Source organism: Eulemur rufifrons, chromosome 1 (genome assembly GCF_041146395.1).
Source record: "Eulemur rufifrons isolate Redbay chromosome 1, OSU_ERuf_1, whole genome shotgun sequence".
In the NCBI taxonomy this organism is placed as follows: Eukaryota; Metazoa; Chordata; class Mammalia; order Primates; family Lemuridae; genus Eulemur; species Eulemur rufifrons.
Window position 1 is genome coordinate 57,341,291 of NC_090983.1, and position 19,167 is coordinate 57,360,457.

The following is a 19,167-nucleotide window of genomic DNA, read 5'->3' on the forward strand; positions in this document are numbered from 1 at the left end:
AATGCCATCTCCTGTAGTCTGGACAAACATCCTGCAGCTTAACTACATGATCAAAAAGCTGAGCAAGGGGAAGAAACTTGAAAGCTCAAGATGAGGAGACGTTGCAAACGCGCGTTTATCAGGAATCGATATAAAGCAACCCGGAAAAATGGCATCTTGCTCAAGGGGAAATAATTTAATTGTACAAACTTCGCTCTACAAAATGTTGGGAAAAGCATCTATTGCATAAATGATCTAATCTCTAACATAATTTTTCTGGTCTAAGTAAAACACTAGATCTGTTCTTTGTGTTTATGCCATGCAGTTCTTATTCGGGACTGTGCTTGGTAATTTTGCTAACCATTAGCACTCTTTAGAGTCTCAAATTCTAAATTCTTCTCCACAAGGAAGTGAAGCCATGGAGGGAGATATCTTTAGCTACCCAAGTGTTTCTTCCTCACTAAGCATGTTCGCCACTCTAGAACGTGCGGGCGGAGGGTGTCACACATTCATAGGTCCAGGACAGATGGTAGGCCTAGGAAGGAACTTCAAGAGAGACGCAGGTAAAAAAATGAAGGCTCTAGCTGGATAAAGAGAGTAGATATGTCTGTGGCAGGGTGGGGATACGGAGTGATCTGGACAAGGGTGAAATAATACATCAGGTTTCAAGCAGTGGCTTCCCCCAATTTTTTCAGTTCACTGTTGAGTCTGCTCACCAGCGGACGTTATCTATCCCCTGCCTTCCTTCTTCACAGCTGTCTACCAGGCACTAATTTTGAAGCCCCAGACAACAAATAATCAAGGCCCAGATGACTGCAACCCAGGTCCTATGCCGCGCTGATCTGCAAAAGGAAGATGCTTTCTAATCTAGGTAATGAGTTGCATTTGTAGAACAGTTAACTGGGTTTTGTTTGAGACAGAGTCTCACTCTGTCCCCCAGGCTAGAGTGCAGTGGTGTCATCAGAGCTCACAGCAACCTCAAACTCCTGGGCTCAAGCCATCCTCCTGACTAAGTCTTCCAAGTAGCTGGACTACAGGTGTGTACCACTGCGCCTGGCTAATTTTTCTATTTTTTGCAGAGACAAGGTCTCACTCTTGTTCAGGCTGGTCTCGAACTCCTGAGCTCAAGTGATTTTCCCGCCTCAGCCTCACAGAGTGCTAGGATTACAGGTGTGAGCCACCGTATCCAGCCTAGCTGGTCTTATTTTAAATAATTTCCTTTGAAACTGATAAAAATATTTTATTACAGAAGAAATTCCCTCCCAGATGGGTCCTCCCTCTTTCTCTTTCATGGAATCGAAGCAGTTTTGCTGCTAGGATAGAAGTAACTTCATAGTTTAAAATTTTTTATCTTTGACTCCATTTGATAAATGTTTGTTTGTTTGTTTGTTTTTTAACAGCCAGTCTGAGCTCTTGTATCTCTCTTTGGCCTCATCCATTGATCCTGATAAAGCCAATATTCCCCTTTAGTCTTGATTTTGAAGGAAACCAAAATATTCCTCTCAAAAACACTGGTAATTGTCGAGCAAAAAAAGGTTAAAAATGCAGGGGCACACTCTGCCCCTCCTCTCTGCCTTTCCCACCCAGAGATAGGCCCATTCACAGCACTTGCTTATCAGCTCAGAAACAAAGCTCAGAGATAGCAGCATCTAGGAGCACACTTTATCTCCCCATAAATTTACCTCCCCACATTTTAGAAGCCTGAAGATACTCTCTTCTTTGTCTTGTCACTATACAGGGTTTCTGGCTCTTTTTTTTTTTTAAATACTATTTAAGCAAGGCCCCTAAGCCACTGCGTTGAGAGAGAAATACTTTTGAGCTGAGGCCTCTCCCTCGTGATGGGTACAAGCACATATGTGTTAATAAACTTCTGCCCAGTTTTTCTTTTGTTAATCTGACTTTTGTTTTCAGAAAACTGTCTCAACTAAGAACCTAAAAAGTGAAAGAAAAGAAATTATTTTCTCTCCTCCAACCTACGAACACAAGATGCAATTAATCCATGGTGTCTTTGTTCTTGCGGCCCTCATATAGTATTTTTAATATGACATGGTTAACCTTAAAAGAATAAACAATCTCTTCTGAAGGTCTCTTTAGAGTTGCTTATTATAGAGCTGTCTGGAGGTAGGAAAAAGGCCCCAAAGATCTCTTTTGACCCAATTCAGTCCTGGGGTTCTCTAATTTTAAGCAGGAATTTTTGTAAATTTCTTGACTGAGTTAAATGTGCTCATTTCAGCACAGTGAGCAGCTTTACACACGATCACATTTAGTATTAATATTAAGAGAAGATGATACTGAAAATAGTGACTTTTCATTCATCCATCCATTCATTCTTCAGACATTTACTTAAGAAATCAAAAGGTCAGGCTCTAAGAGCTCAGTGTATAATAATGAGTAAGATATAGCCTCTGCTCTTGGAGGGGAAACAAAAATGTAAACTAATGCTTGCCATCGGTGTGGGAAGTTCAACAGTGTATATATCAGATACAACAGTGGATCCCAGGAAGGGGTGATAAACTCAGTCTGAGGAATCCAGAGAGACTTGACTGAGCCTTCCAGACCAGAACACTTCCTGTTGTTCCTTGATTTTTATGGTACTCAATTGATAAATGTGCAATAGAGGAGAATCATTTTTCAAACCAATCTCTTGAGTAGCAAAATATAACACCATGTTCTGGAAAGTAGGACAGCTTGTAATATCGCTCGCTGCAACTGAACAGGAAGTACTGTTTATTGCAAACGTGCATTTTGTACCTTTGCTGAAGAACGGATGTGATCTGCTTGCAGAAATTCTCTCCATTTTGAGAAAACTCCTTTAGGTTCTTGTATACTTTATTTTCCTGCAAAAAAAAAAAAAAAAAAACAACAATACAAAAAAACAATGAACAGAAAGGTGATGTGCACTCCCAAAAATATAGCACCTATAAATTCACCTGCTGCTCTAATGACTGTCATTGTAAATGATCATGCAGCTATAGGGATGTACACTTTTTGGATGAATTCTTAAAATAAAGAATGAGTTTCTTTTGCCTAGATATGAAAGATTCTGGAGAACTCTTCAAAAATAAAGCTGATCTATCTGTTTCTACCCTAGTCTGGATGCAAACAATTAAGCAGTGGGGTGCATTTGGAGTCTGGTTTCCTGTCACCCCTATTGTTCCCAGGAAAGAAAAAAGTACATTCTGAAGGATACCACATAACCATTTTGTATCCCCTCTCACACACACAAACTCCAAAATAATATTCCTGGGGCTCATGAAAAACCAAGAACCATTAAAGTGAGCATTTCTTGGCTGAGATATCAAAACATAAGTGAATAACTTAAAAAAAGCTTGTCCTAGTCCCCTCTATGTCTCATTTAACTGTAATAACAAGAATGTCATAATACTAAGTTGAACATTTTGATTAAACCAAACCTTTATAAATATATAAGTAAACCTTTATAAATTCATTTATGTATGAATTTAGCCTACAGTTGCAAGAAATTCAAGTAAAAAAATTTTGTCATTTGATTTAGAACTCCATAATGTCATTTTCAAAATTATATTTGTAAATATAGACATTGATGACAATAGATTTTTAAGTGCCCAAACAAAGAAGGTAAATGGTAGTTTATTCTGCAGCCTTTTCTGACACAGAGCAGGTGAATTTGACAATGAAACGTTCCAAACAGTCTCTCAGAGTTTCCATCTGGTAGGTGCAACAGCAGATTGCATTTTATAAAATGAGACTTTAGGCCTGGTGCACTGGCTCACACTTGTAATCCCAGCGTTTGGGGAAGCCAAGAAGGCAGGAGGATTGCTTGAGGGCAGGAGTTTGAGACAGCGTGGACAACATAGCCAGACCCTCATATCTAAAATAAATAAATAAATAAATAAATAAATAATAAAACTAAATGAAAAAAAAATTAGCCAGGGTGGTAGCATGTGCCTGTAGTCTCAGCTACTCGGGAAACTGAGGCATGAGGATCACTTGACTCCAGGAGCTCAAGGCAGCAGTGAGCTATGATCGTGCCGCTACATTCCAGCCTGGGCAACAGAGCCAGACCCTGTCTCTTCAAAAAAATGAGATTTTACCTAAGAGGACCCAAATTCTGTGTGGTTTGAGTGCCGTACTGTGGCTGTTTGCTCGTACAATGAGCAAACAGCCTTTTCCAGTGTTCGGATGTCTCCAGCATTCAGCTGGCCACCATACTGAGAAGAAAAAAGGGAAGAAACTCACTTTTACCCAGTACCTTCCAAGCAGCAAGCTCATTCATGAACACAGACACCCTCAGGACCCAGGAAGCCTTTCAGTTAACAAAGCACTTAGTGTATGGCGCTAGCAGAGCATCAAACCGAGGACACAGGGCTGCAGAGGAGGAAGGACCTAAAGAAATGACCTAATCCAGGCTGTAGGAACAGTCTTGTGGACATTGAGTCCTTTTCTCTTTATGCAGTGTTAAATTCCTCTGAATTTAACACAGAAAGTTATGATAGGAATTGGTAGAAACACTGTAGTAGCAAACGGCTTCACAGAAACTGCCTAAGACTCAAGGACAGTGGTGAGGGTGCAAAGCTTTGTACAAGGAAAGCATTCATTTCCGAAGCAGGGTTTGCACAGTCGTGTGCCTGCGGCCCCAGTCGGGCACCAGAATGTGTGATGAGCTGGGGGGGACGGTGAGCTGGCGAAGCAGCTGCCAGAACCTTTCTGGCTGTCACTGCCTCATGGGAAGGTGGCCCAGGGCAGGCAGACCTCCCAGTTTGTCCAAAAAAGCTGGAATCAGGATTTGCATCTGAAATATGGTTTTTCAAATGTTGTGGCAAACAATTCCCAAATTTAAAAACTCTCTGCAGCACAAGCAAAACACATTTGTAGTGGGATTCTGCTTTGTAGCCTGTGTCTTGAAGAAGAAATAATTCTCCTTTGAGAGCCATGAAAGTAAAATCACTATTTAGCAACCAGGATTTCTGATTTTTATTTCCAGTAAAACCTAATCTGTCATCTATGAATGATATGATACTATTAAGGCCTCCTTCCTCCCCTTACAGGTATACTGGGAAAGTTTTGGTGAGCATTTTGAAATTGTGCGAAGTCCTGCAGTAAAGAAACCTGTTTACATCTTTGTTTACTCCTGTGTTACCTAAACAGTGTCACTAAATTCCTCCCTAGTGCATTTATTTTCTTCCTATAACACCTCCTCATAGCATCCCACAAAACACACACAGGTGTCATGAGAAGAAAATACATACATGTTAAGCAGGGTACATGCTCCTAGAATAGAGTCATTTCTCTGCCTCCCTCATCCTTAGGTATATATTATTAACAATGTGACTAAATGTTGTCCGAAGAGATATGGGCGAAAGTTTTGAACTGAGTTCCAGTGAAGGCTTCTTCTTCCTCTTTTCTGCCTTCGGACTTGGAAATAATGGTCGATGCCATAGGTGGTATTGAGATTGGACATGACGCGTTAAGATGATAGAGCAGAAAAAGCCTGATGTCTGTGGAGGCCATTACATGAGCCCTCGACTCTCTACTGTTGGACTTCTCTTGCATGTGAGAGGAATACAATGATGTGTTTTAAGACATTCTTCTTTGGGATTTTTCTAATATGCATTTTACCTTAGTTCTAATTCATACACAGTCTTTTTAACTTTTTACTTTAAATTATGAAACATTTTTATGTTTCATAAAATAATAATGATATAGAACATAATAAAGATACACATTATGTATCCACTACCTAAGTTATAGAGATATTAACACTTTGCTTCTGCTCTCTTTTTAAACAACTATTTTTTCCTTTTCATAATTTCTTTGGCTATTCTGGGGTATTTATCGTTCCATATGAACATTTATCTAATTAAATTTTTTTAAAATCCCTGTTGGGATCTTAATTGGAATTGCATTACATATATATATAAATTTGGGGAAATTGACTTTTTAATGGTATTTAGACTTCCCATCCACGGACATAGTAAGTCTTTTCATTTGTTCAAATTTTATTTTATGTTCAATAAAATTTTATGCTTTTCTTTATAGGTCCTGCAGCTTTCTTATTTGATTTATTTAGAAATATCTCACAGTATTAAGCTGTGTGTCTTTATGTATTATCCTATCTGCTTTTCTCTCTAGCCCTCGGCAAAGCAGAAACGAAGACCACAAAGAAACCACAGGGCCGAGTGCAGGAGAGAAATATTTGGATGCATGCTTACAGAGTAAGTTTTTCTGCTCTTAAACACTACATAAGGCTGGGGCTGGGGATGAGAGAAGACAGAGCAGAGAGATGGATGGGAGGGACTTGGAGCCTTCAGAGTGGGGGGAGGAAAAGAACTTCCCATCAGGAGAACCAGGACTGGAAGGAAGGGACTCTGAGATGAAATGTCTTACGGGTAGCGGCCCACCAGCTCACCATCACCTGAGGACAGTGTGCACATTATACAACAGTCCCCTGTAGCAGAGAATAAGGGACCTTGGACACCAACTGAGAGGATGGGGGCATGTAGAGAAAACTCTGCCAGTAACCAAAGTGGAAATGAGTAGAACCAGTTGAGAATTTTTCTATGTGTTGAGGCTGTGTTTGTAGTTCCCAAATTTATTAGTACATCAAAACTCCCTTAGATACATTTTTAAAAATACTGTCTCCAGGGGACTAGTTTTAGGGGGCCAAATAATCTTGAACATTTCTAAACTAGTGATTGAAAACTCAATTGCCATCAGTGGCAGTGGTGGAGCCTGTGGCAAAGTGGAGAGTGTCTGTCTCCCCAAAGGCGTTCACATCCAACTTCCCAAAGCAAGGGGCTGCTCAAACAAGCCACAGTCTACAGCTTCCATTGTCCCTTAGGTTGCCAGTGCTAGGTTTTGGAAGATGATTGTTCTTCATTTCATAGACTAGTACTTCCTAATGTTTTTTACATCATGGTGCACATAGAAAATATTTGAATTCGAACAGTGTAGTACATGGAAAAAGTTGTTCCAGGCAGAGGCAACTGGCCCATGACTCTGCCCACCCCCCAGCCACATTCTGCCAATTCAACAATTCAAGGAGTGGCCGGGTGCGGTGGCTCATGCCTGTAATCCTAGCATTCTGGGAGGCTGAGGCGGACAGATTGTTTGAGCTCAGGAGTTTGAGACCAGCCTGAGCAAGTGAGACCCCATCTCTACTAAAAAAATAGAAAGAAATTAGCTGGACAACTTAAAATATATAGAAAAAATTAGCCGCGCATGCCTGTAGTCCCAGCTACTTGGGAGGCTGAGGCAGAAGGATTGCTTGAGCCCAGGATTTGAGGTTGCTATGAGCTAGGCTGATGCCATGGCACTCTAGCCCAGGCAACAGAGTGAGACTCTGTCTCAAAAGAAAAAACAAAACAAGAATTCAAGGATTGAAGGGATTCATATCTTAGGCACACCTTAAGCCACTCCTCAAACTCCAGAATGCCAGCCACACACAAGCTGGGAAGCTCTTTGATACATAGCGTTGTTGTTAACTTGGCAATAAGATAAGAGAGGAATGTTGTGCTTCTAACAGCAATGGAGAGAATCTTTATCTTTGACCCTATGTACAATGTGCTGGAAACTCCTCAATAAACCCTGATTCAAATTGAGATAAAGGTGACATCAGTAAATGCAAGAGTTGCTAAGATTATTTTCATTATCCCAGCATAACTCCTTATTTAGAATGAATGATTCTGTACTTTTCATTGTGTACCATCCACTCAGACTTGAAGACAAAAACCACGAAAATCAGACCTGTACAAATGCCAAAGCAGACCCCTCAGAGACCATCTAGTCCTCTGTGTGTGTGTCTGTGTGTGTGTGTGTGTGTGTGTGTGTGTGTGTGTAATCAAAAAGTCTTAGAATATATCTGCTTTGAGGGGCTGAAATCTCTTGACCTTGGCTTTGGCTATTCCTGTCCCTCCTGACTCCCAGCCACCAGTGAGAACTCAGAAGGGGTTCTATGGAGCACAGTTTGGAAACCACCAAACTCCAATCCCCTTGTTTACAACTAGGGCCCAAAGAACTGAAGATAATCACATTAGTGAAGGACAGAACTGTAATTAGAAATGTTAGGTATGCAAATCAATTAGAGGATCCGTCAGAAACAAATATATTTATAAATAGCTAATCAGTATAATTACACTAAGTTTATTCAGAGTGATAGTAACTTTTAAAAATTATGAGCAGTACAGATGGCTTCTTAATGTCATCAACCAGCAGAAGAAGAAGGATTTTCTCTGGTCACCGACATATAGAAGGTGAATTTTTGGTGTTCTTTTCCTACCCATTGAGCTTTGGAATATCCCACCTCCCCACCCCTGCCACCACCAAATGTTCTTTCCAGGGAAGACTCTACTATTGATTTCATATCTCCATATGAATTTGTATTACATGATGCATCTCCCTGGGATCGTTAATTACTAGGAAAAAATGTCATGGTTTTTTCCCCCCTGACAAAGGGAAGACTGGTGGTAGAATATTTGGGAGCTTCTTGATCCCCTAAAAAAAAAATAAATAATAATAATAATAATAATCCTTTCACATAGGCAACTGGTCTACATAGGCATTTCCCATTCAGCTACTAGGAAACTGTTTCTACCAGCAGTTGTAAGCAAATTCTGTTGTATAAATATTGACATTACAAAAAAATTTAGTAATCTAGGCAATTGGCACATGAAATGATTAGACAGATGACTTGTAGACAATGTAAAGTGCCTATATCAAGCTTGGCCTGGCAGCTCTTTCTGAATTTCTACAGTTTGCATGATTAAGTTATTAAATTCAGTTATTCTAGAAAAATTATTTTTGATGGATGCTAGTGTGGAAAGATTTTTTTTTTTGGAAAATGCTGATTCTAATAGTGTTAAATAAACCATGATATTCCACTTAAATTGAATAAAATGAGCTTTGCTGGATGCCTTTCCTACGCCAGGCACTGTGCTACCGATTTCATGTGAATTGATTCACTGGGGGAAATATTTCAAAGCACTGCCCCTCTAATTAAGGGATTACATGTATTTGTCGGCCATCTGTGTAGTTATTTGGAATCTTCATGGCTGGCTGTCATAGATTATGACACATAGAACATTAAAGAACACAGACTACTCCATCTTGTCGTCTTCCTTTGCAGGTGAGGAAACGGAGGCCCAAGAAACGTGGAATGCCATGTGACACATCTCATTAATGCATGTTGGGGACACTGCGGGCCACTCGACACCCGTGCCAGACTCAGCGTGCCCCTCCATCTCTGTAGTGAGTCAGGATCCCTCGGAAGCTATGGGCCATTGCAGTGGCATCGTGTGAATTAGTTCCTGTCACCATCTGGTGGCCCAGGCTCGGCCACCAAGATGGGCAGCTCAGGTTGGCGTCTGAAGCAGCTCACCAACCTAGGAGCAGCCAGCTGCTGTTTCAGCAGCTGATGACAGGAGGGGAGGGGCTGACCATATGGAGTCCCTCCCTGGATCCTGTAGGAGCGCGTGAAAAGCAAAAGTTTGGTTACAGCTTGTTACTTGCCCTTTATTTCTATGGCATTATTTCATTGGAAGGCGCTATGTTTTTTATGACTGGATTATTTCCTTTGGGGATCATTTAATCCTATTTCCTTGCACACGGATTTGAAGACGATTTCCCTTGGCATATTTTTTAGGTTTAGAAGCTAAGCTCACACAGGCAAGGCGTCAACGCCCACAGCCAATTCTTTTCCTTTCCGAAAACGGAACTTTAAAAAAATCTTCTTCAAAGAAGTTCTGACACTCCCAAGATTAGTTATACAGAATTTAGGCAAACTTTGTACCACCCTGGTGATAATAATTTGAAAATAGACACTAACCCGGCTCTTTGAGGTGGAAGGGCCCAGCTATCAGTCTATTTTGCCCATCAGAGCATGATCTAAAAGAGATTTAAAATTTTTTTTTGTACCATGGGCCCCTTTAGTAGTCTCATGAAATCTCTTTTATTCCGAAGAATATTTTTAATACATAAAATAAAATAACAGAATTGTAAGGAAACTACATTGACATACATTTATATTAATAAAAACATATTTTTAAAATTGTGATATCATGCATGCTTTTTATTAATGTAATAAACAACATGTCTTAAGAATTACCAACATTTCTAAGTCAGGCTGAGTGTGAACAATATTTCTAGACATCTGCAACAATTATGATGTTACATAGAAATACCTGATTTTTACTGGTTACAAAGTTACAGACACTACTAATAGTATTAGGTTTGTTGCATATATTCAGAATGGAAGGAAATTCTAAATTTCACTTAGAATTGGTACAAATAGAGATGCTTTTTCCATTGAAGTTTATGTGACGCACTGAGTTCCACACGCATATGCGTTGGTGTGGGCCAGGTCAAGAACTGTAGCTAAGACTTTATGAATTGTGTTCCGTGCAACTCTAGGGACTCATGGAATGGGACATTTTGCAAGTGGCTAAAGCTCTGGATTCTTTTATAAAACGACTTAAGTGCTTCGTGAAGGATTCATTTGCAGTCCATTCCCTTGTTTTATTATGTTCCCAAGCTACAGACTCGTCTTCATAAACCATTGTTCCCCAAGCACAAGCTAAGGCTGTACCAGGAAATCAACTTGAACACTTGATTAAGATGAAACAATTGAAAATAAATAAATGTTCTGTGACTTTAGGGGGTTCAGAAACCCAGGCTGAAGGGATATCCGCCTCCCCATGACTCCTGGATACCTCTGGTGGCAATGAGCCCGTGGCGATGACCTTCAGAGTTGTGGACAAGGACAGGAGTCCTTGGGCAATGGCCCAGCATCGGGCAAAGAACTATTCAGCCTGGCAGGGAGTGGAGCTCTAAAGGGACTCAGAGGTGTCGTGATGGATTGACTTGGGGCCAGCTGCGGGAAAGTGTTTCTCCTGATCTGAAGACTGACTTTGATGCCTACTAAAAGGATGTTAGGCCTTCAGCTCCTTTTTTTCTTTCTTTTTCTTTTTTTAACTTAATTCAACCTGGCCTCATTTTCCCTCTCTTCTGTCTCTTGCACTCTCCCCCTGGTGTTGACTTTCTTTTTTGGTGACTATTAGTGGCAAGTTTTTGCCTCCACTTGTCCTGTCCCCTGTCCTCCCCTGTCACCCCTGCACAAAAACATCATCAAGGTATCAGTGTTGAGACAGGAGAAGATTTAATAGTTCAGTAAGGAAGCAAAGTCAGGGAGAGAAAAATAAACCAACAAATAAATAAATGGTAAAAGACTTTTGTAAGAAATTAAACATGATGACCAATGGAGAGAAGATTAAGATCGAAGTAATTAAGGGGAGAAATTTTCACTCTTAAAATCTGTATACGACTATACTGTTGGAATGTTTTTACATTAAGCACATATTTTTTGCACTTCAAAAAGTAAAACTAGGCAGAGCTATCTACTTTATTGTCGTTATTAATATTACTAGTCATTTATGAGTTCATCTCATTTAGCTCATTTGATTCTTGAACTCATTTTGTGGAATAACAGCTATAGTTCCATCTCTTCAAATCATGTGCTCTCCCCATTCATTGAATAAACAAAAAGGAAATCAGGACTCCTCTGCTGATCTTTCTCATTATGGCTTTATTACTGTCCCCATTTATCTGCCTCTCCGCAGATAGTTTTTTAAATAAAATGCATGAAGGGTAACTGCAACCCTTTGCTTATGATGTCACCAATTTTAGCTTTTCAGCATCATTTATTGGGATAAGACACCCATAATCCTTGATTACTTTATTTCCAGAATAAATAGATCCTTCCTTTATTTTAGTTGCTTCTTATTTCCTAAATGATTTCTCTGCTATTGCTGCTAATGACCTTACAGTGTCTTTGGAATTTTGACCAATCTTCTATTTTTGGGCATGCTCCCAGTCCTGGAGCAAACACGCTGGTAAACCAGTTTGAGAAGCACCACAGTCCAGACAGACCGGGGAGTCTGTCCTTCTTCCCGCAGGACTTGCAATCTTTGACTCTAAATGATGTGGGGAAAAAATGCAAAAACCTTCCTCCCTGACTTTATTCTTAGAGCCAAAAATTGGCTGCAGACATTCTGTGTGTTTTTGTATCCACTCCACACATGACGTTGGCACCATTAGTATGTGTCTTAAGAATATTTTCCAAACAGCCGCTATCTGATCCAAATATGATGCTATACTCACTCAAACTTTTTCCAAGAATATGAGAATGAAAGACAATTACCTCTCCTGTCACTTCCTAGAAAAGGCTCTGCTTTAAATTAAACCAAAGAAAAACCGGAAACTTTTGTACCACAGCCAATATCTAAACCTGTTTGGCTTCTGGGTGTCTCAGATTTCTTTAGTAAAAATCCATTACCATATGAATCTACTCTCCATCCTCGCTCTCACATGCAGGCACACAAACCACACTGAGCTACTCACCGAACAATCTGTCAGTGGGTCCCTCATGTTGAAATGTTTCTTGATTTTGTCCTTTCACCCCCGTTCCAGCATTCTGGACGTTGCATTCGAGGTCGGGTGTGTCCTGGACTTCCGGGATTCAAAGGGCCTAGAGTACGTCAGTCCTTGTCAAACACACCAAGGAGGAAGTTCCAGCCCTGGACTTTCATCCCGTTTGTTTCCTGAAAAAGCAAAGAACTGCTCTGGATCAAGACAGCCAGTGTGGAATGGGGAGAATGACTTCTGTAAATACTCCCGGGGCAGGATCCTGAGTCCTGAACAGCGTAGCCTTGAGAGAAGGTCCAGAAGCTGCAAAATGGCCCCAATAATGCTGGCGCTCAGTATGATGGTGGGGAGACTCATATTCTTTAGCTAGCTGTATTAGTCATATTTTTTATTTTTTGTATTGGGGACCTTGTGGATCTGAGAAGAGACTGACTCTCTCAGGGTTAGCAAATTCCTAGAGATAGCAAACAACTTGCTCTCATGCCTTTGATAAGAAAACCAATCAGTCCAGAGCCCAAACCCCCAACCACCTCCTTTATCTAACGCTCACATACCAAGCCAATATTATATCACCCCAGAACCAGGTACCAAACAACGAGGCTCCTAAACTTACAGAACTATAGCTACAAAATGTCCAGAAATTGCTACTAGGAAGCAGGGCGTGCATTAACCACCTCTCTAAGCCTAACTCCAACCAACCCTCACTCCAGACCCAACGGAACCAAGAAGCAAAATCACCAAATTAAGAAGAATTTGCCTTATGTTCAGTCTCATTTTTCATCACTCAAAAAGATAGACAGAACTCAACCATCACAACTTATTTTATTTTATTTTATTTTTTATTGCTTTCTCTGCACCTGTGGTCCCAGTTGTCAATCCTTGGATTCTCAACTAATGGTCTGTTGACTTGCAACGGCCCTTTGGCAGGCTGTGGACAGCTTCTTCCTTGCTGGCAGGGCAAGGGCAGGTTCCAGCTGAAAGGAGCCCACTGACACAGTCCAGTAAAACACTGCAGAGCTTAAAAGCATCCAGTTTTCACCTGCTCAGCTGGCCCACCGTGCATCCTCTGCCCCTGGTGTGCAGGCTCCACTCAAAGTCCCTAGAAATAACGTGGGAGAAGGAGGGACAAGGAAGGACAAGAGCTTGCCATGCAACCAGAGCGGCGAGGAGGGTCTTGGGCAGGGACCACCATCCACACACTTAACGACATCCTGCCCCTTGGCTTATCCAAAATACGGTTAGCACTGGAGGTTACGGCATTGAGCAGCTGTCATGTGGCTGGAATCAGACAAGGCAGCTCAGCACAATGAAAGGAGTTTAGAGGCAGGGTGGAAACTAAGGCTACTAATATGTAACTCAGATTCGCAGCGTAGGGCTTCTTTGCCTGCAGATAGTTTAGAGAAAAGGCTGTAGCCTCAGTCCCAGGACCTGGGGCAGCTCAGTGTCTTCTCTGTGATTCCTGCCCCATTTTTTTCTGCTGCTCTTTCTTTGTCTCAATCCAGTCTCCACTCAGTCCAAAATGGACTGATTATCCTCTTTTGCTGTTTCCCTAAGAAATGCTGTCACACCAAGCTTCCTGTGGTCTTGCAGACCGGTTACAGGTTGGTAGGACATGCTTATGTCCACACTCCTCGCGTGCGCTTGTCCCAGCAGGCTGACTGGCTTCCCCTAGGCCTCTGCTGAATTAAAATACCTGCATCTTGCTACAGTATCCCTCTCACAGACCGTGGTAAGGGCAGCAGTGGTCCTGGCTAAATCCAGAGTGAGAATTAGAGTTCAGCTATTTGTTGAGTATCTCGGAGGGGGTGTTCGAATCCGTAAAACATCTTGATTTGGGAGGTCAGAAAGAGGTTTGTATCATTTATCCTTTTTCACAATAATGTTGTGTAACAAACAGAAAACCCAGTGGCTTTCAGATGATACAGATTTTACCTAGTTCATGAATCTATGTTTTAACCGGTGGCTCTCCTGGTCTTCCCTGGGCTCAGTCATGCAAAAGTGAGTCATCGACCCAGCTCTGCTGACCTCGGCTGGGCTTGGCAGAGCAGCTCTGCTGGGCTTTGCTGGGCAGGGGGCTGGCTGTGGGCTAGCTGCTGGCTGAGGCAATAATATTTCACCAGCCAGTAGTCTAACCAGGTTGTTCTCAAGGTATGTCCTCTGAGGAGCCAGGAGAGTGAGTGGAAGATTACAGGGTCCCTTGCGGTGCAGCTTGGGACCGACACATCATAACTTCAGCCACATCCAGCTGACCACAGCCAGTCATAGGCCAGCCCAGATTCAAGGGGATAGGAGGACATTCCTTTCCTTAATGGGAAGAGCTGACTGTCCCATTGCAAAAGGGCATAGATACAGAGAGGGGCAGAGAACTGGGATTAGTTTACATTCACTCTACTACAATGGTTGGTCAATATTTGCTCTTGAGTGACCAGAGAGATAAAGCAGAAAGGACACAGGAGGGTGTGGCTGGTATATGTCTTCAGCCTGTGGTGACAGGTTTTGGATTTCAGCAGAGATTGGGATAAGGAAGAGAAAGAGGAGGAGCTAAATCACGAAAGACTCAAGACAGTTATTTGATTAAAGGACTGTCTCCTCTCCGACCCCACATCCTACCCTACACATATTCTGCCAAGGGACCTAGCAGAGGACACTCTCCTGGGGTTGGGAGCAGGCAGCAGCGTTCTCTAAGGCATCGCCAGCACTGAGGCAGAGGGGGTGGGCCATTGACAAGGCCACCAGAGCAGGCCAAAGTCAGGACATCTGACCTCATGCATGTGAGCTTTCTCCCCAGCTCCTTGACTTCCCAAAATGGCCCAGGGAGGCTTTGGGAGGAGGAAGCTGAGTCCCCGTGTAAGAGGGGCAAAGAGGCTTATAGTTTTGGAATTAATATTAACATGACCTCATTTGTACCTATGGGATGATGACGTATGTAGTGAAGCATCTCCTCAAAGAAGGTATATCATACTCATTTTCTGAAAAATTTAGTGCCCAAAGCATCCTTTTGAGTTCTCTGTCTTCAGATGTGTCTCTGGTCATCTGGTTCTGACCCACGCTCATTCTCTAGCTTCTTCGCAGCCAGGCCCCCAGTCTGACTTGCCGTGTGACCTCTCACATCCTAATCTTCCCGCTTCCTCTCCCAGTCAGTGCTCAGCATTCCCCTTCCTGGCACGGCTCCTCTGTGGGAGGAAAACCGGCAGCGGATTCCCTTTGCGTCTGGCCTGGAAGCCCGTCTGCTGGACTCCGCCTAACACATCTTGTGCTGCTGCCTCTAATGGGAGGCGACATCAGCACATATTTATTAAGTACTCATGAACAAGTGCTGGGTGTTGGCAAGTCAGTAAGAACAGGAGCCCAAATGCAATAGAGCCTAAGAACAATTCAAAACTTGCCTTGGAAGTTTCTTTAGTAGCCAAAGCATGTGAAGAATCGGAAACAGCATAAACATCATTAATAGAGACCTGGCTGAATACCGTACGGTAATATGAGCTCACATTTAGAGGACTTATGATGTGTCAGGCACTATTCTAAGTGTTTTACAAATACAGTTGGTCCTTCATATCCATGGGCTCCTCATCTGTGGGTTTAACCAACCACAGAATGAAAATAATAAAAAAACAAAATAATACAATAAAAAATAATACAAATGAAAACATAGAAGTATAATAACTATATACCTAGCATTTACATTGCATTAGGTATTATGAGTAATTTAGAGATAATTTAAAGTATACGGGAAGATGTGCATAGGCTATATGCAAATACTACATCACTTTATATCAAGAACTTGAGGATCTGGGGATTTTGGTGTTGGCGAGGAGTCCTGGAACCAATCCTCCATAGATACTGAGGGATGACTTATTAACTTATTTCATTGTCACAGCAATCACTTGAGGTAGACATATTATTTTGATCCTTATAATACACATAGAGAAACTGAGGCACAGGGCAGTTAAGTGACTTACCCAGGGTCACACAGTTAGTAGCTGGTATAGCTGGGACTCATCTGACTCCAGTGCTCCCATGTTCAATGACTACGCTATCCTGCCAGTCAATTCAGATAATGGGATACTAAACACCCAAAAGTTGAGGATATAGTATAGATATTTAATTATATGTATTGACTTAGAAACAGGTTGCAAAACAATAACTATGATTCTAGTTTGGTACCTATATAAGAAAAAAAGATCCAGGCACATACTCATTAATACCAGACAGACAACAGTGTATCTCTGAACTTTGGGATTATGGAGGACTCTTACTTTCTAGGTCATACATTTCTGTATGATTTTAATATCTGAAACAAACATATATTGTTTTAGAAACCGAAAAAGACAAGTAAAAATCTTTACAAGGATTTCAATTATGCTGACTTTAATTTTTAAAAAGGAAGAACTGACGATTGAAATGGCAACAGCATTCCTTATTATTTTATACCTCCAGGATTTTGCACATGCTATTCCTTCTGCCTGGAAGTCCTTCTATCTTTATCTTGGCCTGGCTGGCTTTTATTTGTCTCCAAAGTCAGCTTGTGTCATTTTTCCCAGAGTACACCCTTGCTTTTGTATTACTGCTATCCATCGCACATACCTCTTTTGATTCATTTATATTGTGTTGAATTTATTAGTTTAATGATCTGCCTCCCACACTGCTCAATGGGCTCCTTATAGCCAAGTACCTGGAGCAAAGTAAATGTTCAATAAAGAATTGCTTTCATTTGATCGAATTAAATACTGAGAATGTGACCCTATTAGCAAGTTCCTCTTCACTGACCAGGCAGGAGTATTGCTTGTCGGTAGGCCTATATCCTCAGCTTTCAGGAAGTAGAGTTCAAAACACTGACAGGGAAGATAAGTGCGACCTTCTGGGCAGGAACTCTAAAATGGGAAATGGCTCAAATGCACTTGGGAGGCTCTGACATTGATTAAAAACAGCCTTGACAGGCAGGAAACTGAGAAGGACTCAGCAAGAATCCCACGGGGCCACTTAGAGAACTTTCTTGGAGATTTGTTGGTTAAAAAGATATAAACAGATGAGGTAAGGAGAGTCTTGGGGCCAAGAATCAAAGTGTGCTCTAATGTTAAGAATAAGTTTGGGAAAGCTGGAGTCTAAAATAAGCTGAGTTCTGGAAAGTTTGCCAAGAACATCTAAGAGAATTTTTTGCTATGTTCACAGCAAGATGAAGGTAAAGGGCCAGCACCTGGGCTTAGGGCAGCTGGCCTGCTGGTACCGAAGGCCGAGCGAGCAGGAGCACTCAACCAGGCTGTTGGGGCCCAGGGGCTGGGGCGTGGGCCGAGCGGCTGGTCTGCAGCAGGTCACATCTTAAAAAGCACTGTCCCCCTAGGACGAGCTGCGACACGGGTGACATGTCTTGCTCTGCTGCCACTGCAGGCACGTGAGAGCCACAGGCAGAGTTCACAAGACATGACATCACTTCCAGCAATCACCCTCAGAGGGAAGTGTAGAAGCAATCTCATTCTGATTAAATTACTCTTTATTTTTAGTCTCTGGTTGCTGTGGTGATTACTTTGTTTAATTTCCATACTTCTCCAAAGCTGGAAGATACATTTTTGAAACCTTGTCTGAATTCATATATTAAAAAAGAAAAAAAGTACCTTTGCCCAAAGACTTAGGATGGGGGAGGGAACCCTAAAACTATCCAATTTTGAAGCACTAATGAGTATTTTAAACTGTAGCAGAAGCAGTGGGGGCACACACTTATAATGTTACTGTTAATAGCTAGCATAATTTGTCCCATCTAAGGTAACTTTTGTGCTCAGTTTGAACTAATTATACTGTGATTTCTTAAATTGCACAAAATAAGCTTTTTACCTCTTACCACTTCATAAAAATTAACTAATTTTCAAATTTGACCCCAAATGGTTATAATTAACTTATTTTATATACATAATACAAATAGGTCTTGTATTCAGTGTGCTAGGGTTTAATTTTCATTATGCATGCCCAAATTTCATATATATATTAATTTAAAAATTCCAGGTGTTAATGGAGAAAAAAGATGAAATGAAATGATTAATTACATAAAAGAAATTAGTATAAATTTACTTTTCCTCAATAAGCCCGAGGGAATGTAGACTAATGGACAGCTAATTAACAGTCAAGTCATCATCTGGCCATGATCTATGGCTTTAATGTCCAAAGGAAAAGCAGAAGAACAAGGACATTTTACCAATGCCGATTTGTTCAAATTACATTATATCTTCTCTTCATTTAGTTACCTATGTTAATATTCATGTGCCATTACTTACATTTTCCAAGCTCATCTATGATCAGTCTTATAAATCTTGATTAAAATGTACACTGGAATGTCTAGTATAGGGTTGTTTTTATCTCCAGGGAAAATTATGAGTTTGGTATTTTTGCGTATGTAAATACAGTGTCACCAGCAGAATTTGTCTTTTCCACCTCGGTGCCCTCTGTACTTTTTAAGACATTGATTTGCAGTTATTTCCTATAAATCACTTCCAGGTTATGGTGATAGAATCTTAGAAAGAAAACAAAACACTCCAACCACTCTATTTATTGTGTCTCCTTCTGCAGCAGCAACTGAGGGGCTGAGGGATGGGCATGGGAGGCCAGAGAGCTTTACTTTTTATTTCCTTTTACACATTTGGAATTTTATATGACATTCTTGCATTATCTATTCAAAATTATTTACTGGCTGGGCACAGTGGCTCATATTTGTAATCCCAGCACTTTGGGAGGCGAAAGTGAGAGGATCACTTGAGGCCAGGAGTTCAAGACCAGCTTGGGCAACATAGTGAGACCCATCTCTAA

At 41.3% G+C, this 19,167-nt stretch overlaps 1 protein-coding gene across 3 annotated transcripts in view; it reads right to left on the minus strand.

Moving 5' to 3' along the window:
* NOSTRIN (nitric oxide synthase trafficking) overlaps positions 1–12,436 on the minus strand; it is a 57,326-nt gene extending 44,890 nt beyond the window's left edge. For 2 of the 3 annotated variants that reach the window (XM_069471720.1, XM_069471711.1), the window contains exons 1-2: positions 12,352–12,436; positions 2,731–2,816 (exon numbers count right to left, since the gene is read on the minus strand). In XM_069471720.1, coding sequence (XP_069327821.1) covers positions 2,731–2,816; positions 12,352–12,378 — 113 coding nt within the window. In that variant the 5' untranslated portion in view covers positions 12,379–12,436. The remainder of the gene's footprint in view (positions 1–2,730; positions 2,817–12,351) is intronic. The other variant, XM_069471728.1, reaches the window with a different exon arrangement.
* Between the last annotated feature and the right edge of the window lie 6,731 nt (positions 12,437–19,167).